Source organism: Lissotriton vulgaris, chromosome 6 (assembly GCF_964263255.1).
Source record: "Lissotriton vulgaris chromosome 6, aLisVul1.2, whole genome shotgun sequence".
In the NCBI taxonomy this organism is placed as follows: Eukaryota; Metazoa; Chordata; class Amphibia; order Caudata; family Salamandridae; genus Lissotriton; species Lissotriton vulgaris.
Window position 1 is genome coordinate 1,113,772,227 of NC_141694.1, and position 23,495 is coordinate 1,113,795,721.

Here is a 23,495-nt window from a genome sequence, read left to right on the forward strand (position 1 = left end):
TCAGCACTCGATGGAGATACAGGTCGTCCACCAGAAGATGTGCTGGTCACTTCTGATGGTAATAGCGTGGCCTCCGTTTTTCTTGTCAAAGGTGGTCGCTCATTTCCTTCAGATTCGGAAGATGAATGCGGAACGGTAGCCATTGCAGCAAAGTTTTTGGGAAGATGTTCGACGTTGTTGTCTCTTGAGAGTAGAAAAGAAAGTGATGGAAGTGGGTGGAGTGCTGCGTGTAAATTCCAGAATAGAAACTACCAAGAACCAATTAGAAGTGTTGTTTTGAAGTCACATGACTTCACATGCAAGTCTCAGGTCCTGTACGCGATAGGTGGGTGCGCGCACCCGGTTGCGCACTAAAAGAAAGCGGCGAAAAACGTTTCTTTATAATATGCTCTTGGAGCTCGTTTTGGTAGAAAGAGTTAGTTCTGAAAATAACTTTTTTTTTTTGGGAAACAAGTGTTATGATGCTTTCGATTTCTTAAAGTTGCTACGTCATTTTTCAGTATGTAATACTATGAAAATGAAGTGAAGAAATTTATCTTTTCTTGGGGCATTTGTGACTTTCAATTTTGAGTTTAATAAGAACGAGGCTCTGCTCTCCATACAAAAGAATTTCTCCACACTCGTTGCATTTCATATGCACCTTCGCAAGATATGGTCTCAAGTCCATCTCAGCACTCGATGGAGATACAGGTCGTCCACCAGAAGATGTGCTGGCCACCTCTGATGGTAATAGCGTGGCCAGGGCTCTTGTCGATGCTTTTGCATAATGCTCAGGGTGCCTTTGTTTAACATGCCGCTGCATGGTATTTATAGAAAAGGAATATTTTCTATTTGGATTTCCCCTTGAGAGCTCCGAATTGCATATCGTGCAGGTTACTTTTGGCGCATTCACTTTCTTTTGATCTTCAGGATAAGTGAAAAATTGCCAAATGAAAGATTCCTTTTTTCTTCTTAAAGGTGGTCGCTCATTTCCTTCAGATTCGGAAGATGAATGCGGAAGGGCAGCCATTTCAGCAAAGTTTTCCGGAAGATGTTCGACGTTGTTGTCTCTTGAGAGTAGAAAAGATTCTGAGGAAAGTGGGTGGAGTGCTGCCTGTAAATTCCAGAACAGAAACTACTAAGAACCAATTGGAAGTCTTGTTTTCAAGTCACATGACTTTACATGCGCTTCTCAGGACGTGTAGGCGGTGACACTATCTAGTTACAAACGTGATTTGGAAGTAGCGATGTTCTTTACTGAAGTTTAAAAACGTGAAAAGAAGTGAATTCAAACACATACGGATTTCACATATTTTTAGAGCTCGATTTAAGTATACAATTATTAAATTATAAAACCTTTTATATTTAAAAAAAAAATATTAAGGTGTGTACAACCAGTCACGCACGAACGATTAAAAAGAAATTCGGCTCCATTTAATTAAAAGGTTTATATGACAAAAAAAAAAGCCTAGGTTCAGTGTCTTTAACGTACTATAAGTTCTTTCATTGGTCTATGAAGAAATTCATTAGGTTTAAATTGGAAAGCTTTCATGAAATAAATAGGTGGGTGCGTGCACTCGGTTGTGCACGTAAGATTGGTATGTCGATATTTATTTCAGGTATATCTTTCATACTTAGGAACTAGCATTCAAAAAACCTATGAAATTCACTGAAAAAACCATAGGTTTTACACACGTTATAGTTAGGAAGTAGCATTTGAAAAACCTATGACATTCACTGAAAAAACCCTAGATTTTACACACGTTATAGTTAGGAAGTAGCATTTTACAAACCTATGAAATTCACTGAAAAAACCATAGGTTTGACACGTTATAGTTAGCTGGACATTTTACTCATATAAAACCAATGAAATTCCCCATTATAGTTACTTCAGCTAACTATAACTCGAGCGCCCGCAATGCACTGCTGATGATGTTACATATTACATCACTCATCACATGGTTAGTGACATTACTCTTGATAACACTGATAATATCTAGTATCTCACATATGCTGCCTACAACATATAGGAATAGTATGTCACTGACTCTTGCATGAATGGAATATGTAAAATCTCCTAATGTAGCATATTAACTCTTAGACACTGAGATACTTTTGGTAATAATAAAGAAACAATAACCTATATAGATATAATGTTTCAATGATATAGCTACTCATCAACACATTCAGCCACTAAAATAGAAACTGATAGACAGACACAGATATGTATATATTTAAATATTACTCAGTAACCCATGTACTCATTAAGATATATTTAATCAGTCAGTTATAGAATCTATTTTTCACCCCAAAAACAATTGGTTATACATTTATATACTACATTTTTGTTCAAACAACTTTCAGATCTACATATATAAAATATGTGTAATTTTCAAAACTAACCCATTTAATAGATGATGTAATGAGTGATGTGATGTGTGACATCAGCAGTGCATTGCGGGCGCGCAAGTTATAGTTAGCTGAAGTAACTATAACGGGGAATTTCATTGGTTTTATATGAGTAAAATGTCCAGCTAAATATAACATGTGTCAAACCTATGGTTTTTTCAGTGAATTTCATAGGTTTGTAACATGCTACTTCCTATAACGTGTGTAAAACCTAGGGTTTTTTCAGTGAATGTCATAGGTTTTTCAAATGCTACTTCCTAACTATAACGTGTGTAAAACCTATGGTTTTTTCAGTGAATATATATATATATATATATATATATATTGATCAAGGCAGGGATCTGCCGAAATGCGTTGTGCTGGTGGTGTTTCCGAAGAATAAAAAATTAGCACCAAACCTGGGTCTACGCTCGTCTTTTCCTGGTTGATCAAACTGCGTATGGTGCGAGGCTTGTGGCATGTATATATTTTTATATATATATATAATACTATACAGACATATTGATAATCATTCGAGCGAAAACAAGCGTTGAAAATATATTAATAAATTTCAATAAAACATTTCTTTTTTTTATGCCCTTAAAAATCGCCCCATTAAACTGGTCACATCTAAAAACCACATCTGTTTTAAAAACATTTTTAGCTGCCTTCTGTGATCTAACTTCAAATTTAAATTATAACTGTTTTTCAAAATGAACGTCTAGGGATAAAGGAAACCTGTTTAACTAAATTTGCATATTACTACATTTCCCTCCAATGATACACCAGCAGTTTCTATTATTTTGATGTACTATCCTTGCTGTTTTGGATAAAGCAGGAAGAGGTTTACCACATATTACATTTCAAAAGTTCTCGTCTCATCCTTTGGCTGTTTAAATAAGAGATGTAACTAACTCTGAAGATAGTGCTACTTGGTGTGATGGATGATCTTGGGGGTTCTCGAGGTGATAGGGCTTTAGTGGGAGTGGCGACTGGTGGCTAAAATAGAAATAGCGCAATCCTGAAAACATCCCTCCGAAGCTGAAACAGTGGCTCGCTGTGATGGATTTGTGTGTCAAGCAGGAGGAACTGATCTACATAGCCTGCGGTTGCCCTATGAAATCCTTGATAAATGGTGGGAGTTGTACGGATTATCTGTAATTATGAATGATGTGTCTTCTAATGGCAACTGAAGTGTGGAGGTTGGGTGGGGAAAGGAAGGGGATGGAGACTGAGATTGTACACATGAGATTGTACACATGGGGCCGTGTTATAGAAGTAATACTGAAAGCGCTGGCACACATTGAGCATCAGCACTTTCTCAAGAGGACGTTTCCTAATTTATGTGGGAGGCATGGCCTCATGCAAATGAGGAAATCCCTTTGCCTCTGTGCCATGTTACAGGCGCCGAGGCAAAGAAGTTCTCAGGTGTCCCACTGTCAGTGTGCCCCCTGATTGCAGCCCTCTGGCGGGGGAAAGGGGCTACCATGGACCCCCTAGACTTCCCCTTACAGGCGGGTGCAGTCATTCACTGCACCTGCCTGCAAGGGGTTCTCTAATCCCCTTGAAAAGTGCAGGCGGGCTGCCGCCTGCACTGTGAATACTCAGAGCGGCTTTTAAACAGCATCTCCATTTTTCGCATTAATTGCAGCTGCCCTGGGGGCAGCTCATTCACCATAAAGCAGCGCTTTTTCCTGGATTCCGCGGTGCATATCTATTGAAAGGTGCGCCCAACGCAATCCAGGAAAATGCACTGCATCCAGAATATGGGCCATGGAGTCCTTATTTTGCTCAATTTCTACTGCAGGATATTCCTTCTTTGTAACTTTATTTAAAAAAAAATTACATTTATCAAAAAAGAACTGTAGGGATATGCTCCATTCATATCCCAAGAACAATAAACGGGATTGATGAATTCTTTGGGTTCAGGTAGGTCATGTCACGTTTTTTAGATTCCTCAACAACCAGTGCTCAAAGATCCTGTTTGGACAGGCAGGATTAAAGGTGTTAAATTCTTGGATGTCTGACAAAAATATATGCTCTCTCTTTTCTAATTTCTTTCCTTATATTCTGAGTCAATTTGAATGAAGGCTCCCTGTTTTCCGTTTTTACACAGATGAATACAGACAGAAAACAATGTGTTTTCTGAATGCATTTACTTTTAAAAGTGGTTAAATACAGAAAATGGTGCTCTTTTTAAGTAACTCTCTGTGCTGTCTTTGATGAATTATAGGACAGCAGCTGAGAATATGGACAGCATGGGAAATTAATAAACAGGATCATATTTCTTTAAATAATGGCATATGTCAACATACATTAATGGTCTAATGCTAGTATTTACCAGTGGATATATTGGTATGTTATATTTGACAGCTTAAATAGCTAACACAACACAGACATCAAATTATGAGTGCTCGTCTAGGAGTTAAAAAAATATGGAAATTTAGTTTTCCAACTTCATTTATACGTAAAACACAAAATAAATATGGATAAATACATATAAAATAGCCAAAAAATAAATATGGATAAATACAGATGGAAATGTGTAAAAAATAAATACCATAAAACCGGGAGCCCTAATTTTAATTCACTGTTTAAAACTTAATTGAACACATAATTGTCAATTTTTAATTAGATTGAAACAAGAAACTTGTTCAGATAACTGTTATGCCAGGAGCATGGCATTATAATACTAAGATGTTAGAGTTTATTCTACCCTTATCACCGGGCCAACAGGAATTAAGGCAGCCTCCTTTTAATAGATCCAAAGGTTTTTTGTTGTTCAAATAGGACATTTCTGCACAATAGAGAACCTGAGATTGGACCATCACTTTATATGCCTTTTAAAATTGGTGTCAAAGAAGCTCCACTAGTCATTATTAAATTCCTAAGGCCTACTGTAAAGGAAAGAGCACGGTCATCACTTGTTTTACTTAAGTATTCCGTTTTCGATTTTTTAAATACACTTCTCAGTACTTGCATATAGCCTCTTCGTCCAGTTTCTCACTTTTTGCATAGCAATTTATTTACGTGAAATTGGCTTGGTGTTAGTACCAAATGTGAAAGGTTTTGTTTTTCCCCCCGGTTTATTATTAAACGGTTAGATTCACTGTGTTTGGAAAACACACGTGATTTCCTAGGCAAACTGATGACAACAGGAATGGGACATGTAGGCAGCCCATTTGCGCAGAAAACGATCTGGCCTTTAAAAGAATCTGGGGTAAATCAGCGAAGATTAGGACAAATAGGATGGGTGGCCAATAAACAACCTTGCATTGAACCATTATTTACCAGACTTTTTCTTGACAGGGAGCCCAATAGGTTGATTTCTACCCTCACCCAGCTGGACCTATGCTATTCTCTCAAAATGGACAAGTAGGCGACTACAGTCAATTTATCCACAAGCCTATATCCACAGGGACAAATGCTGCCTGTAAATAAAAAAAACAGCAAAATGAATTCCCTCAGTCTTCTGTCGACTTCTGGGCAGTTGTCCACAAGCTGACGCATTGGTCCAACATGGAGTCACCCTCTTTAAAACCACCCTGTTCCACTACAATTAGCTCATAATTTTCAAAGCAGTCCTTTAAAACTGTGAGTAGAGCAGTAATGTATACTTTTGCACCTACATCATTTACACCAAAAAACCTTTAGTTTTTAGGAGCTAATATATCATCCTTGGAGACAGATGCAGTTGCTACTACCTTTCTACTCAATCGTCCCCTCCTTCATAATGAGTCCAGATCTGCCATTTTTATGCAGCGCGTTATCTCATGTCCTCACACATCCATTTAGTGAAACATGCTTCCACTTGAGTAGCAGACATCCACTTCATGTCTTTAATGACTTGGATTTTACTGTTTATTGTCACCTTTGGCCAAGCCTATAAAGAGAACACAGTGATCAAGCACCTCCTTTCTAGGCTGTGCCACATAGGGCGTGGCCTTCGGTGGTGAAGGTGTTTAGGCGGCTTAGCTACCTGTTATTCCAATGTAGGACATCGAACATGGCACTATTATTTTGCGCTGTTATTTCAACCCTCTTTTATGTTGTCTGGTAAATGTTTAATCTTATTACAACCACTTTAACATCTGAATACAGCAAACCGCAACCAAAAGGTAACCAGGTAACCTTTGCAAAGGGTCTACCACTGTGTTGCACCACATATGGTGCGTATTTCAGTAACTATTGATCCCTCTGAGCTAGAAACAATTTGTTGTTGTTGAAATCTGCAGATTATTCTAAATTTTGTGAAAAATTCCATTGCTTTACGATTGCATAATACCAGTGGTCAGGATTATGCCACTGTTTTTTCTTTTGTATTTGCAGTTTGTGTTCTGCTTTAGTTGTTTGATGCTCAATCCTGTCTGAAAAATTATTTGAAATCAATCAGTTTGCTTTGTCTTTCCCATCTCCTATGTCTGTTGGTGTTGCTTTGGTGGGAATAGTTAAACACTCACTTTAACTTAGACTGCTAAAGTAATATGTTTCCATTTGTAGTACTTCACTGTATTCATGTATTCATAGTTGAGGCACCCCTTCCACACAATCTGCAGCAACCACTAGGCTTTCAGGTGGGTTAGCATATGAAAAAGGAGATGATGTTAACCATTAATGATTGATTGGGTGTGAAGTTCCACCATTTATAACTTGCACCATACTCTTCCAGCCTGTATTGGCTTTGGCAAAATGACTTTTGTTTAACAAACTGTTGAAAATGTAATGGCGCGACATTGACCTCAAGCTGCAGTTGAAGGTTTTTACTCCCATCTTTCATGGAGTGTCAAAGCTGAAATATGTAACCGAGTCCAACCTGCATCAGTTTGCGTTGGTTTCCTCCTACTGTTGAGAAGAGGGTTTTATGGCTTGCAAGAGAATATTGCTTGCATCAATCTGCCAAATGCAAAGAATATATATCTCATAGTCTTGTTTATTGTTGTTTAGAAGATATGTCTTGTCTATGTAGGTTGATGTCCTCAGTTGTTTTTGTTTGTCCCCATTGGTCATTGGCATTGTCTTGCTGCAAAGAGTTGCACTGTGTACTTGTATAAGAACTGTTTCCAGGACTTTGTATAGCTTGAGTGGAACAGTTCTCACAAGTTTGTTTTATCTCTTTCTCTCTTTTTTCAAGGCTTTTGAAGAAAACGGGCGCACGCCGTCTCTGATGTCAAGCTGTGGTGGTTTCCATCTCTTTTCCAGCATCGACGATGGCTCTGGCTTCGGGAACTTGGATCAGATTGTCACCATCTGGGAGCAAGAAGGGCTGGGCGACTGCAAGGAAATCTTGAAGGTTTGTACCAGTAATCACTGATTTTTGTTTTTATAACCATTCTTAATTTATATTTATTAATAATATTGAGAAAGGTAAAAAAACAATTCCATTCCAACCCATAGCACCATATATATTGACGTTTAAAAGTTCAGCAAGGACCAAGGAGAGGCGAGTAGTAGAAACAAGCATTTGCAAATCAGTCGATCTCGCATTTGTTAAAGTTAGAGCTGTTGGCGTTGAAAATGGCAATGTTTTTTAGTTTTGTGCTTTTAATTGCAGTGGGAATAATTATATTTGCATAGCACTATTGCCAATGGTATAAAGAAAGCTAAAGTAAAAAAATTGACATTTTCAATGTCAACAGCTCTAACTTTAACAAATTCGAGACCTATTGCATTGCAAATGCTTGCTTTTATTACAGAAGGAGGTTCACTACAGAAAAAGTTTGCAAGGGACTAGACTGCAAGCAGAGTTGCTAATAATCTGCAAAATTTAGATTGTAATGTAAACAGTGAACTAGAAGGTGAATCCAATAAGTGCACAACAAAGTGTATCACTGTAAGCGGTAAGGATGAGCAGTGAATTCCTCCATGATAAGTCATCCTTAAAACATGTAGACAAACTTTCCAGACCAAGGATTCTGATAATGAGTTACTACATAGATGTTTGATAATGAGGCCTTATTTAGAAAATCTTTCGTTGAACATATAATTGGTTAATGTTCTTTTCTCAGGTAGCTGCATCCGAGTGAATTTAGCAGTGCTGTGGAAATCCTTCAGAGAAGTAAAATATGCAAAGCATTCACAAATCTAAATGTTATTTGTCGTTGTCTTTGGTTGGCGCTTTAGTTCAAATATGGTGGATTTAAATGGCGATTCTTAACTTAGGATGCTCTAAATATTGATGAATTCCGGTTCAACTTGTTTTGATTTTCTGAACATCAACACATTTCCAAAAACCAATCCATCTCTTAACAGAATTAGTATGTTAGCAAAATAGAAGAGCACTCTGTTATACCATTCTATTAACTCGTCCATGTTAGATCTCGTGGATGATGTCATCCAAGCAAGATGAAGGAAAAGCTAGGGCTAGAAATAACAGTGTGTTGATGATGTACAAGGACAGTCATGAGCATGGAGAAGGAAGCAAACATGAAGGGAAGTACAGCAGTCAACCTCAATAAGAAGTGAGAAGATGGCAACTGGAGATAAAAGGGCATAGCTCTGTCAAATACTGTGGACTCCCACCGTTTAGAAGACTATATTGAGAGCTTTTTAGTGGTCTAAGGAAGCTCAGGGAGTCTGTGCAGATTACTCTTAAAACCTACTGAAAGAAAAAGCACAGAAGTGTGCATGTTGTGCCTTGGACATTGGGGTACAAAGAAGGAGAATGCACATGACACAAGGCCCTAAACGTCCATGAAATTAACAGTGAATGACCCGTGAGAGGAAACATGCTGTATCACCAGTAAGCACTTGGGAATACATGCAAGTTATGACAAGGGAAGGTAAAAAAAAAATGTCCAGATGGAATCCAGTAGCCATTATCTTCAGAGTGAATAAAAGTAGTGTAGCTGAAGGCAAGACAGTACAAGAACTAAATGCTTCACTTCCAAAAACATTCAATCTCAGTTGGGAGAAGTGTAGATCAACTCAAATGAGTGAGGATAGCAGGAGAAAGGTACAATGTAAACCGGGAACACAGGCAGATGAGTAGCAAATTATAGGGTCCTGGTCGCGAGGCTACAGAAGACTAGGAAGAGGGCGGTACACCAATGTATAAGAGAGACAAAGAACACAATGTGAACAAGCAAGCTTCCATCAAAACAAGCCTCCATCAACGCAAGTAAAATGGAGAAGGTGGGGCAAATGTGAGACTGCAGAGAGGATTAATACAAGTAACAAAAATGACTAAGAGGTTAAAGGAGGAGATTAAGGGAGAAGTACTATGGAGAGATGATGACAGTGAGGGTGAGGGTGACAGGCTGGTGGGTAAAGGGACCTGAAGCACAAGGAGCCCGGAAAGAACAAAGAGCAAAGACTGGAATCAACCAGTACTAATATGAAAAGAGATTTATATGGTTTACTAGTGTAGATCTATGTGTAGTATCTTTTAGACTGCAGAGACGGTCCTATCTTTTTTTATGTGCAGAGTTCTACACAGTTGTAAAGGTACTACATGTAAAACTACATCTGTAGTTTGTGAATAGCAAAAAAAGCAAACTTACTCGAAAAAGTGTACATTTAATTTTGTGAATAAGGCCCAGAATAAGCAGGAAGTTGCTGAAGCACACTGTTTGCTGTGCCCCAACCCAGTATACTTCACAATGCAGGCTGCCTCTGCCTGCACTGGAGGAAGGAGGATAAAGCAGGTAGTGCAGGAAGGAGGTGGTGTCTGTGCTGCAGCACTTCTGGAGCTGCCTAGGGTGAGTGTCCTTAGCTACCTCCGCAATTGCGACAGTGGCACCCTTGGCGTGGACGTTGTCAGGGGCTGCCCACACTGCCCTTTCTGCGGCACGGCTCCTGCCATGTCCACTGTAAACATGCACACTCCGAAAACTTGCTTTTTAAAACAATGCCAGTGGCTACCCTGCTGAGGAAGGGGGAAAGGAAAGCAGAGGAAGCGTAGAAGTGAGGGAAAAAACCTAACGTGACTGTGGCAACACCGTAAAAAACGAGGCATCTATAAAAGGTCACTGTGCTAAGCCATACAAAAAGTGCAGGAAAACAAAGGGAACAAGGACAAACAAGCAGCAATGGGCGGCTGGTGGTGAGGGGGACGTCACAGACGGGTGCCTAAACTGAACACTGACCAACAGGAGCATCAAACAAAGCAATTAAAAAACGAGTTTCCCCAACCAACACATGAATAATAACAGCGTAACAAAACATTACTTGGCCAGTGCTAGTCTCAACAAAAACGGAAATGACATATCGCTGCCCAAACCAGTTACAAGGTAGCACAAAGTATCCCACTTCCGTGAGCCAATGGTTTGGAGCAGGCGGGAGCTGTCCTATACTAAATACTACAGGTCTTGCAGGCAGCGCATGCGCGCTGCCTAGGCACGACCCAAAAAAATGAATTGCCTAAAATGTGCAAGCAAGGGGTGGGCCACACAATTACACTTTAGAAATAGGTTGTCAGTGTGCCAGGGGGCCTTGCAAGATAAGCTCTAGCTGCAGAGTTTGGCAGACCAGCAAATACAGAGATTGTTATTAAAATGCATCAAAACATTGCATTTCATTTTCCTGTGCCAAGCAACAATAATGTCGGTTGACCAACATGACGTGATCTCACCCACCGCCAGTTTTAAATGTGGGAGTGACACCTAAGAACTTATTACTACAAGTTTACACCCGAGCTCAATGAGTGTCATTGAAGAAAATGAAGAGTGGCTGCCATTTTCTTTCAATTGAAAATGACATGAAATGAAGCAGGAGAATTAAATGAATTGAACATGAAATGATACACTTCCCTGTATGTGCCTTTACATTTACCCTATGGTATTGTGATATTAAGTAAACTGGCGTTTCCATTAAGGTATTTTAACTGAATATAACTTTCTCTGCTTGCATGTTTCCATTTTTGAAATTTAACTGTATAGTCTAAAGTACTTTTTTTTAAATCAATATTTTACAGAGCCTCGATTTCAGTTTGGAGGAGCCAATAAACTTAGCAGACCTGGCCACAGCCTTGGACAAGGAGATGGCAGTAACCCAAAGCAGAGTCCATCAAGCCGGTCTAGCTTCATATCGGCAAGAACTGCAGCATCTACGGTAATAGCGTCCCTTTGAGATTTTAGGCCCTTCGAAGGCCACTCGCTGTTTGAATTTTATTATAGCCAGAAATTTGTTGCTAATTGTTTTGTGCATGCCCGTAAGTTTCCCACCTACCCATTTTCAAATGAGCTCAGTAGATGAAGATTGGACGGGGGCCTTAAGTCATTACTGTCAGCCGAGGATGCTTACATGGGAAAAAACACTCCCCTTGTGTACAGTGAATACTATACTTCACCTGGTAAATGAATTGTTGGCCCATTGCCTCATTTTATTAACATATGGAGACAGGGTCAGGTGCATAGCTACCAGTGGTACAGTTGCTGCAATGCACCGGGGCCCAGAGGTAGGAGGGGGCCCAACTCCAACAGCCCCTTGAGCCCTGAGAGGGCACCTAAATATCCAAGTGGAATTTTGAAGGTGAACGAGCATTAAAGATGACTTTCCATTTTATTTTTGTCTTGTTACTGTTGCTGTGCATTCAAGGACAGAGACCAAATGTCATTCTAGTCTTTAGACAAATTACAGCTTATTCTTTTAACTTGGAAACTGGCGTTTACTTTTCTTTAGCTTACTGGAAAGTGTGAGGATTAGGAAAGTAAACTGTGTGATCACTTTGCTGGTATGAAAGGAAAGGCTGTAGGATGGCGTTTTCTTCTAACACAACACAATTTAAATACCTGCAATTAAACTGTACAAAGAATGTAAAATAAATAAACAGGAAAGCACACATGAAGCACAACCGTTCCTTATTAAAACCAGAAGTATGATTAGTAATCCTTCTGAAACCTATGTAAACCAGCCAGAATGGTGGAAAACCATATGTTGCTCCACAGTACGAGAAATTAAGACGGGGAATTTGAGTAACTGTTATACACAGTACTGTAGTAGTGATGAGCTTGTCAACAAATTACCAGGGAGAGTCGAGTTAAGGATCTTTCTTGGCTCTAAAAGCCCGTCTTGGTTCTAAGTGCCCGTCTTGGTTCTAAGTGCCCGTCTTGGTGAGAACATTTGCTATGGAAATTGGACAACACATATTATGTAAAAATAGGATCCTGTGTCTTCAAATTCCAAAAAGTATATTTCAGATCAGATTATATCACAGCATTAAGAGGTGTTTATTAAAAGTGATTAAACATGAATTTAGAAACATTCATGCAACCACCCCGGCAACAATACCATTACTGACCTAAAAGGTAAGTCAGTTGTTGTGCACCATATATATGAGTTATATTATTATTTTACACAGATCAACATTCTAGTCCATTAAGTCAAAGACAAGAGAGATTTCTGTTCAGCACGCAACACACATACTTCAAGTTTTTCTCATAATGCAATAGTGACAAAATAGGAGGCACGATAAAATAAAATATTTGCCCAGGATCCCACAATTTGATCAATTGGCCAAGCCAGGTTTGATCCCAGGTTTTTGATCTCACCTGTGTAATTCAGCCATTAGATTGGTATCCCTTTCTTGCTCCAGCTACAGGAAAGCTTAGATCATTTGGCCGAAATTGCTCAAGAGGAACTCGAGCTGAAACAGAGCCAAGCATCGGGCTTGGGGCTTGAGACTTCGGTTGCTCACCCGCCCTGAGTATTCTGTGCCTAAAATAAGCTCAAATGCTGCTGCCAGTGTGATACCTGTTTTGTATGTGAGGATGATTAAATAGAGCACAGTTAGCAGAAAGAAAGTAAGTCCTTAGCTTTCACTGCTGATGACGATCTTGTAGCTGTGCTTCGTGTAAGGCATGGGTACTCAGAAACTTTCTCTCGGGGGCTAAATTTACAGTCTTTGTTTGTGTCCGAGGGCTGCGCCAGTGGGGGCGGGGTCATTGGGGGAGGGGTGGGGCTAGAGCAACAAACAAAAAACTGACCATGAGGTTGATCACTGGTCCCTTCAGCGGACGCCTTTGTCCACTGAGCCACCAGACCCGGCATACACACATCTCTCTCTCGCTCTCTTTCTCTCTCTCTCTCTCTCTCTCTCTCTCTCTCTCCCTCTCTTTCTCTCTCTCGCTCTCTTTCTCTCTCTCCCTCTCTTTCTCTCTCTCTCTCTCTCTCTCGCTCTCTCTCTCTCTCACTCTCCCTCCCTCTGTCTCCCTCCCTCTGTCTCTCTCACTCTGTCTCCCTCCATCTGTCTCCCTCCCTCTGTCTCCCTCCCTCTGTCTCCTCCCTCTGTCTCTCTCACTCTGTCTCCCTCACTCTGTCTCCCTTTCCCTCCCTCACTCTGTCTCCCTCACTCTGTTTCCCTCCCTCCCTCTCCCTCTGCCTCCTTTTCCCTACCTCACTCTCCCTTTCCCTCCCTCCCTCACTCTGTCTCCCCTTCCCTCCCTCACTCCCTCTCTGTCCCCCTTACCCTCTCTCACTCTGCCTCCCTTTCCCTCCCTCCCACCCATCCCTCTCCCTCCCCCTCCCTCCCTTTTCCTCCCCCACACCCCCTCCCTCTCCCACTGTCTCCCTTTCCCTCCCTCACTCTCCCTCTGTCTCCCTTTCCCTCCCTTTCCCTCCCTCACTCTCCCTCACTATGTCTCTGTCTTCCTTTCCCTCCCTCAATCTCTCTCACTCTCCCTCTATCTCCCTTTCCTTCCCTCAGTCTGCCTCCCTTTCCCTCCATCTCCCTTTCCCTCCCTCCCCCCTTCTCTGAATCCCTTTCCCTCCCTCACTCTGTCTCCCTTTCCCTCCCTCACTCTCCCTCACTCTGTCTCTGTCTCCCTTTCCCTCCCTCACTCTGCTTCCCTTTCCTTCCCTCTCTCCCTCTCCCTCCCTCCCGCTCTCTCTCCCTACCTTTCCCTCCCCCTCCCTCTCCCTCTGTCTCCCTTTCCCTCCCTCCCTCTCCCTCGGTCTCCCTCCCTTTCCCTCTCTCCCTCTCCCTCTATCTCCCTCCCTCCCTCTCCGTCATCTCACCCTGCCTGTGTGTGCCCGAGCTGAGACAGCTTCACATTTGTGCCACATTTGTTACATGTCTTTAACGGAAGCTTGCAATGGCTGGCCCTGCAGCACACATGTTCTGTGTCTTTGAAGAAAGCTTGTACTGGGCCTTAGTACTGCACTTGTTCCATTTCTTTGAAGGAGGAATGCACTGGCCCTGCTACAGTGCCACACTCATTCCCTTTTTTTGAAGGAAGCTTGCACTGTCTGACTTTGCAGTACCACACTTGTTTCATGTCTTTAAGGAAAGGTTGTGGTGCTCTGACCAGTGTTGTATGTTGTGTGCGTGTGAGCCAAGGTCTCCCTGTCTTTCTGCTCCCTGTGCTCTATTTATTTCAGTGATTTAGGTCTGACTAAAATACGGTTTTAGCTTTTTCACCAGGCTTAATTTTTATCTAAAACAATACATATTTTTGCTTAGAGAAAATAGGCTTTAGTGAAGCCCACTTCAGTTATTTATCAGACAAGAATGACATTTACATATTTTGTTAGCCCTCCAGAACTAAATACATACAATTTGGCAGTAGTTCAGTTCTCTTCAGCCATTAGCTCTGTTGCTAATTTTTGACTCTGCCTAGTAGACAACCACTGATCTTTAGGATGTCAGGTATTCTGATTAACAGCATTTTGGCTTCTTAGTCTGTGTTACTCTGCGTCCAGAGAAGTGTGACCTCAGGAGATATTTTCTGCAGTTCATCTACCAGCAGCTCACCTGCAAATGCAGACTGGTGCTAATTGAGTAATGAGAGTACCAGCAGCCCTGCTGCCTTTGCTATTTAACTTCTTATGCAGACTGCCAGGCATCACTGCTGCAAGCTTCAAAACCATGTAACTCTTGAAATGATAGTTCTGCATACTCTGTCATTTTTTACTATTCCAAGATGACAGGCGAGTGTGAAGATTTACTTTTTAATTTTTCTAATTGAAGCACTTACCCTCCACATTTAGTGGACTTATTTTTACATTTGTTTTTGTTTCTTTATTTGTTTCATTTATTTTAGCATACAAAGAAAACCACCATCTTGTTTTTAGAAGGGAAGTGAGACCATTTTTGTATACCAATACTCTTCAAAAGTCCACAAATATCAGCCTCCCATAGTCTACAATGGTTGTCCAAGTGTGGCTGATAGGAGATTAGAAAAGATCAGTAGATGTTCAGGCTTGAGTGTTGCTTACTTCAAAAGCTGTAATTACACTAGTGGATTGATGCACCAGATACTCAACATGTGTCTCCCTTGCCATCGTCTATCCAAACTCTGCTGCTTTCTAGTGACCGGTGTACCTGTGTGCGAGCAGCGTCATTCTGTGAGGACAGAACAGCACTATGTTTTTTTAGTACATCGCAAGGGATGTGCCTGTGTGAATGTTGGATTAACTTTGTCTTTTGTGAAAGTAAGGTACGTAGTCTACAGGTCCACAGTTGTGCCCGTGCGAGTGCAGTAGGAGGGCTGTGCCTATGTGAGGGCATCAGTGTGTGATCCCTGTATGTTATGTCTTTGTCTGCATGCACTTTATACAAGGGCCAAACCTATTTGCTTAGGTAATGCTTTTTAGGGTTATAGCTTTGACTTGCAGAAATGCAGTGCTGGAAGTGAAAATACAATAATGTGTGCATGAGAATGGTAGTGAGTTTTGATATGGTTGATGCAGACTCTGTCGAAGAAGGTTGAGAAATGTCGGGGGCAGCTGAAAGACTAAGATGTCAACCTAATGAGTGAACCTAGTTACTTTGTTTGCACTAGGGCCCATGGCAACCTAGCTACCCACTGGACAATATTATGCAGTTAAAGAATCCATGAAGCTTGAACAATTATAAATCAATTAATCTGCGCAAACCCATAACACTGAATCATTAATCACAAACCTGCATACGATTTGCATCCTGGAAGACCCCACATTAAATAAACTCTTCCACCTTCACCCCACCTTTAAGTTGTTTTCAAATTCTCCTATAATGGATGTTCTACCTTGATGGGAGACCAAATTTCTAGTGCCTTGGTTTCCTCAATCTTGAATGAGGAGGATTTGTGAAGGAATCAGTTTGTGAACATGCTGAATGTTGCATTGCTGCAGAGCACCTATGTAGACCCATCGTTAAAAACGGATTTTTGCTCCTCCTGGATTTTTGCTTTCTCCTTTTCTGTCCATCTCTGATTCCTCTCTGAAGTAATTTATTCCCTTGCCATTTCAGTCTTACTGCAGGAATTCAGCTCGTGTTAAATGTAATGTATTTGTTTTTAACAAAATAATGTTGTATTGTATTTTAATACTGGGAACATAGTGCCCTATAAATAAAAGAAATGTTTCCAGTCTTTTGTTATTACTTCAGACACAAATGTCTGCTCATCATAACTTCCAATTTCTTATTGGCAGAGTACAAGTGGAGCAAGCGTCACGGGAGAAAGAGAAAGTGAGAAAGGACTTTGAAAGGGCAGAGATGCGGAACCGGCAGCTCACCAGCGAGGTGGACGACCATCATAGTGTCATGGAACTCATCAACCAGAGCAAGATAAGGTAAATACAGCAGTGGCACAGCTGCTGAGATCCGACACTCCAGCTCCACCCCTGTGACTCATGCAGATGCTAGATCTTATGTGACTTTGTGTTACTTTCAGTTCATAGCTTTTTATTTACTTTGTTGAACAGACCTCTCAGAAACCTACAATTTAGAAAAATGCCCCAAAAAAATGTGTATAGAAAAGACTACACTTCTTGTGAACTGCAATAGCTTTATTATGTTACAATTGATTGTTTTTTCTTTTTCTATTACTTACCCAATAATACACTGCAAATGGAGGGAGAAGGCTGAAAAATGCAAGAGATGAATGGTGATACTTATAATGTATACCGTGAATGGTGTCAGTATAATGCAAACCACTTTTTTTGTGAAAAGTCTGTTATGTGCTTCCTTGCTGCCTCACCTTAAATCACTTGTACTGTGTGTGTGTGTGCATGTATGCCTACGCGCACGTGTGTGCGTGTGTGTATATATATATATAAACATGTTGGTGATGAAGCCTTGTCACGTTGTTCTGCACGTATTAAAATGATGGAGGCAAGTTTTTGTGCAACTCATTGCATTCCTGGAGGGGGATGTTTGTTGTAATAGAAGTCGGCTTGGTTCTGCCGAGGAGGACACGCACAGCCAAACGAAGCGCCAGGCATTCCCACAAATTGAACCACACTTGTCGGAACCGCCACACGGACTGAGGGAATAGCGGTGCTCCCGGGGACTGGACTCCGGTTCTGGCCCCCAGTCAGTCCTGAAAGTTGACTGACATTGAGAAAATTTGCAGCACATAGTACGTAGCAGGTGGAAAGGGTTTGCAACCACAACGCGACAATTTTGCACCGCCCACTGGAGGGTTACAAATGATCAGACGCTGGCGAACCACAGGTCCCACAATGCTGTGCTACAAAGGTGGAGGTTCCAAAATGGGATGGACCATTGGAAAACAAACAAATTAAGAACTCACCTGTGGTAAACTGACAACTGATTCGGGCCAGGCACACCTTTGACGAAGTTTAAAGACTAAACGAAACATGTTGGTGATGAAGCCTTGTCACGTTGTTCTGCACGTATTAAAATGATGGAGGCAAGTTTTTGTGCGACTCATTGCATTCCTGGAGGGGGATGTTTGTTGTAATATATATATATATATGTGTATGATTTTCCTCTCATATGAACTGCTTTGGCCAATTCCATTTGAGTGATGACTTGCTGACTGCCCTCCTGCATGACTCAAGCCTTGGCCTGCCATAAAACTGTTTCAGCTCATCTAGCTTTTAATTGTTTCTTGGAGCTTTTAAGGCCCATCCCATTTAAGAAAGTTTGGCGTCTGTCTTGGAAGAAGGGAACCCATCTGTCCTCACGTGTTTACGTATTCTTTCTCGCTGCTCACATGAGCTAACTAATTCCATGTCTTACGCTAGCCATGTTAATGCACTTAAGATCTAGAGAGGGTCAGAGGGTTACTGCCTCCATAGGCCTTTACTTTTCAGGTGTTTTAACACAATTTCCTCATATAAACAGAAGATGTAAGAACATTTTCTCCAGGTGAGTTTGACATGAAACAATCATTACTCTACTAGTAATTATCAGTGGATGTTCTTATGAAAGCACTTATCCCACCAGAGGAAGCACAGTGGACCTGGGGGTCCTGTTGTGCTCTCTCTATGGATTCAGTCAATGTAGTCTCCCATGTGTGAACTGGGTACCATCATGAAGGGAGGTTTGGGCACCTAGGTCTGCTCCCAAGTAGTGCGAGTGATTGAGATAATGATGTGTACCTCAATCTCTCATGCTTAAATGCCTTCAGTTGCCAAAAGTTAGTGTTAAAAATAGTGTCTCCGATCTGCCGTGGCGTGGGGAGAACCATGGAAAAACACAAACATTTTTAAAATATGTGCTGTGAAGTTTCCAATTATACACTTGTGACCTTTTTAACTGCTGCATAAGTCAACATTTACTTTCTTGTTCCTATCCCTACTTTGGAAAAGAAACTCATCCACTATTCACCATAAGTAGGTATTCCAAACTCCAGTTTTATCAGGGCAATGAATAAATATTGATAACTGGCTGATTAGACACCAGATGATGACACTAGCAGCTGCCAGGTTAACAGTATGTAGAGTCTTGTGTATGGCTTTTAAACATTGTGAGCAGAGTTTCAGAATGAGATAGGCCTGCAGGGATTCATCCTCAGATGGTGCACAAGACCAAGTCGTCTGATGGAGGCACCCCCTGCGGTATCGCTTCCCCAAGTGAGGATTTAGGAGCTGTTTGGGAAGTATTGGATTTATTTGTGAATCTGGGGTAGTGTGGCGATGCAGAAATCTTGGTGAAGTTCCAGCATAACTGGAACCGGGGATTGCGTTGTCCCTTCAGCTGGCCAGACACTGGCTGCGAATTCTGTCCTGGATGTGAACCGTGGTGCTGACACTAGCTGGGTCAATGTGTCAAAAAACAGGGACCCCCCTGAAAAATGATGATGGCTCCAAGGGCAAGGGAAACAAACAACCACTGTAAATAAACACCACTTGGCAATCTGAATAAACAATTATATAACTAATAAGAGAACAAGCCTGAAGAACATGTGAAAAGTTGAATGTATACTTTAATGAAATTGATGCATACATGTAATATTAAATTGATGGGGTTTGAAAACCTAACATACACAACTAATCATAAATATATCAATAAAGACAATGTGTCCAAAAATACAACAAAGTACAGAGACCGTGAGGATTACAAACACAGAACACAACAATGCCAAGATAAATAAATAAACGATATATACAGCTAGAAATGTGCAAATGTTTTGCACAGTCCAAAATACTGAACCACAATATAATCCAATGATCATCTATATATTCACATTGCGTAAAATGACATATGGTACAAAATCCAATGTAAACTGTAGACGTGGCAGCAAATAGAGCTTGTTCTTCACGTGTTTTGGTGAAGTGGGGCGCCTTCTTCAAGAAAAATACCACAACATATACTTTGTACCCAAGAGAGGACATGGATGTTGAAGTTTGTTGCATTTTCGACCACTTTCTCTGTATTGATTTATTTATGATTAGTTGTGTATGTTAGGAGGTTTTCAAACCGCATCAATTTAATATTACATTTATGCCTTAAGTTAATTAAAGTATATATTGCCAAGGGGTGTTTATTAACATTGGCTGACACTAGCTGGGGCCAGACTGACATCCCATCTTGGAGGCAGTTGGAATGAAGCCCAATGCAAGAAGTGGTCTCACCAGTGCATGCTCCACCACTTTTAGATTGCGGTGATGGAATGCAACATGTCCAGGCAGGGAAAGAAGGACATTTTGTGCCCTGTTGAGTTGGTTCAAAATTTGAAGAGAGGCATACAGCACAGGATGCTGGATGTTATAGCTGTGATTTGGGCAGATGTAGCCCTGGTAGAATGAAGGAGATACTCATTGGAACTACAGCTAGGAGTGGAACATATTTTGGTAAGGAATACCTTCAGATTTTCCCCAGGCCTCAAACATTTGATGTAGTACCTAGTGGCATGGTGTGTGGTGTTGAGGCTGATCTTTAGTCTTTCCAATGAGACTGAGATTGCTCAAGGGGAATACATTTGTGTTTAAACAAGTTGACACTCCAAGGTCTTTTCGGACACTCGTGGCACTGTTTCATGAAGCGTTTCGTTTGGATTGGTGTTGATGGGGTGTCAGGGAATGGTTTCTTCACTGAAGCATGTTAATGTGATACTCTCCTCTGAAATTAGTGGAGCTGCTTCTGGAGCTCTATAAGTGATTTGTTTCACTGATCCCTCACCTTTCCTTTTCTCCCATTCGGTTTCTTAGGGAGACTCTGTCATGGCTGTAGTGTTGAACACTCCTAGGAATATTTCAGTTGGAATATAGGTGTGTTTCAGGCCTTTATTCTCTTTGAACAGATCTTTTAGGCAATGCTGAATGGAAGTGCTATGAGGTCAAACGTGGTGACGAGTCACAACTGTGGGTTTCGTAATTAACCCATTTAGACTTAAAATTGTACTCTTATTGAAATGTTAGGCCATTATGTAATATAGCATAGACCTTGTTAGCCCCGAATCACTATTGGGTTTGAAAAGGACGAAGATTTCTGCCTTTGCCTGTTTCAGAAGCCAAACCTCATGCAACACAGATTGCAGACTAAAGCAATCGCCAATGTTTGTGTTTCAGCGAGTTGGAGCAGGATTACAAGGAAAAGGTGGCAGCAATGAGGTCGGAACTGCTGAAAGAGAGTGAGCTCTTCATGCAACACGCCGATCAGCAGCGAACCAAGCTGGAAGCGGATCTGTTGGCAATGCAACAGGAAGATGCACTCATGAGGGAGAAGCTGACACTGTGCTTGAAGGTAAGCAAAACCTCTTTACATATGTTTGAGATTACTAGAATATGGCTCCTTTGTCTACCTACTGAGTGAGAGATGGGGTCGTAGAAATGGAGAAGCCACCTTCAGTCTTGGGAGGTTACACTTCAATTGGCATAGAGTGGCAAGCACAGGAAGGAGAGTGTATATAAATGGTGTGACCCCAGCAGGAGGAAGCCATAATTGTGACTTGTATGTGGTATGTGTTAACTGGAGTCACCTATGATTTCATTTGGGAGGAGTGGTTACACCAGGCAGAGACCTGTGACCTTCATTGGCAATCAAGTCAGAGAAGAGTAACTCAGACGGACCTTTTTGCTGTGGGGTCCCTTGCCTTCATTCACTGGGCTGCTTGTTGGCCCTACTTTTCCCTATATACAACATTCATCTTGTGCCATCTTTTCTTGCCATTTTTGTACTGATGATTCCTAGATGTTTCTGTCTTTCCCCTCTATTCCCTTTAGTTGCATCACTGTTTCTTCCTGTCTTTCTCCTGTCGTAACCTCATAGAGTTCTCTCATAGAGTTTACTCCTCCATTTCTTGTCCACCCATGTTACGTCTCTTGTCTGCATTTGCAGATTTCAATAAAAGTGCGGATGGGGGCCGCGTGCGCTGTGAAACACAGGCTGGCTTTGAAGCAGCCGCTCCGTATTTAACATGAATGCGCTGCCCTGTTGGCAGCACAACTTTGCCGCTGCCCTATGGGCAGTGCATTCACTCAAATAGGGTGCATTTTCCCTGTTTGCGCCTGGTGTACCTGTTTTAAGGCGTGCCGTGGTTCAAACAGGGAAAGTGTGCCTGTATGGTAATACGGCCCCTGATGTCTAACTGCCTCATAAAGTATGGGCATTTATTTTCTTGGTGATTCTTTCATGATTTTTATTTTTTGATTTAAACCCTTTATTGCATTTTCATTTTACAATCCAATTGCACAAGCAACAATATGTTACAACGTTACAGGAAAAGTATGACAGTGTATCTAGCAAGCACAATTCGGTTCCAGGTGTACACAAATCACAAGAGTTAACAGCTCACAACGTCAGAAGTAAACTGTCCGTTTCTGGTTAGCAATATATAAAACAGTGCACCGTCAACATACAGGGAGGTTATGGATGTAAAATCCCTGATTGTGGTCCTCTATTCTGCCAGTTATGCTGAGATGTGGATCTACCAGGGGTTTGAGAACCTGTGTAAACAGCAAAGGATAAAGGTGCACCCCTGCCTACTCCTGTGCTCTATGCTACCACCGCCCAACACTAGTGTGCTGATACACACCCTGGACTTAGGAGTTACATACGATAAATTCACTCAACTACAAAAGACAGAGCCAAATGCAATGTGCTTCAGAACTTAAAAAAATGAGTCCCAATTTAAGGTGTTGAAAGACATCCCTAGATCAGGCATCACTAATATTGTTTCCTCTTCTTTTATCCACAACCAAGTGCATTATGTGCATCAGCCTTAAATTCAACGCCATACTATGACCAAGAATGAAATCACACTGACCCTCATAAACCAGGTCCCCAACCACATGACTCAATCTGGTGGATAATTGTCTTACAAAATGCTTTAGTGCCCCTATTTAATCATTCCCCTAAGCACTGCTTTCCATAATTCTATTGATTCCCCATAGTGTCAGTTGTACCCCAGTTACCCTCGAAGTAGGTTCAACTACTGTACCCCAGGTTTCCAGATGTAGAAGGTCCATGTGAGTTCCTGGTGGCAGCCGCCATGTACACTGTGGTCCGAGGCATGTGTGGTTGTAGATACACCTGCTGCGCCTACTCCTGCTAGTTAGTATTGGGCCTGGATGTGTGTAAGTTGTTTTTCTTCGAAGAAGTCTTCCAAGTTGCAAGGTACTTTAACTCCCCCTCTTGACAATAATGAGCATGGTCATCGACTCTATTTTTAGGTTGTTGTCTTCCTGCCTTCTGGTTCATACGTGTGCTCCTGTGCTCCGGCGTCAACACCACTGCGGTGCTCTTTTCAGTTCTCATGATTTCTTTCATCTGTGGGTATTGTACTTCGATCACGTATCCCTTACTTTCTGTCTTTGATCACCTGCTGATTACTTCACTCGAGCGGGGTCCGGGTGGACCACGCCTTCTCATGGGACTCACCCATTGGTGCCTACTCCTGTTTCTCCACCATTTCGATATTGTAATTGCTGCCACACAAAATATCCTTGGACCGATCTCTTATCGGGTCTGCAATAAACTCGTGGTATCACGTTGGGGCAGAGATAACATATCAGGTGGA

The 23,495-nt window shown here is 41.4% G+C and overlaps 1 protein-coding gene across 1 annotated transcript in view; it reads left to right on the plus strand.

Moving 5' to 3' along the window:
- The window catches only part of LOC147708507 (uncharacterized), a 381,831-nt gene that overhangs the window by 213,621 nt on the left and 144,715 nt on the right, over positions 1 to 23,495 (plus strand). Inside the window, exons 8-11 of the mRNA XM_086927193.1 lie at positions 7,499 to 7,657; positions 11,279 to 11,415; positions 16,717 to 16,857; positions 21,046 to 21,220. Of these exons, the coding sequence (XP_086783319.1) occupies positions 7,499 to 7,657; positions 11,279 to 11,415; positions 16,717 to 16,857; positions 21,046 to 21,220 (612 nt within the window). The remainder of the gene's footprint in view (positions 1 to 7,498; positions 7,658 to 11,278; positions 11,416 to 16,716; positions 16,858 to 21,045; positions 21,221 to 23,495) is intronic.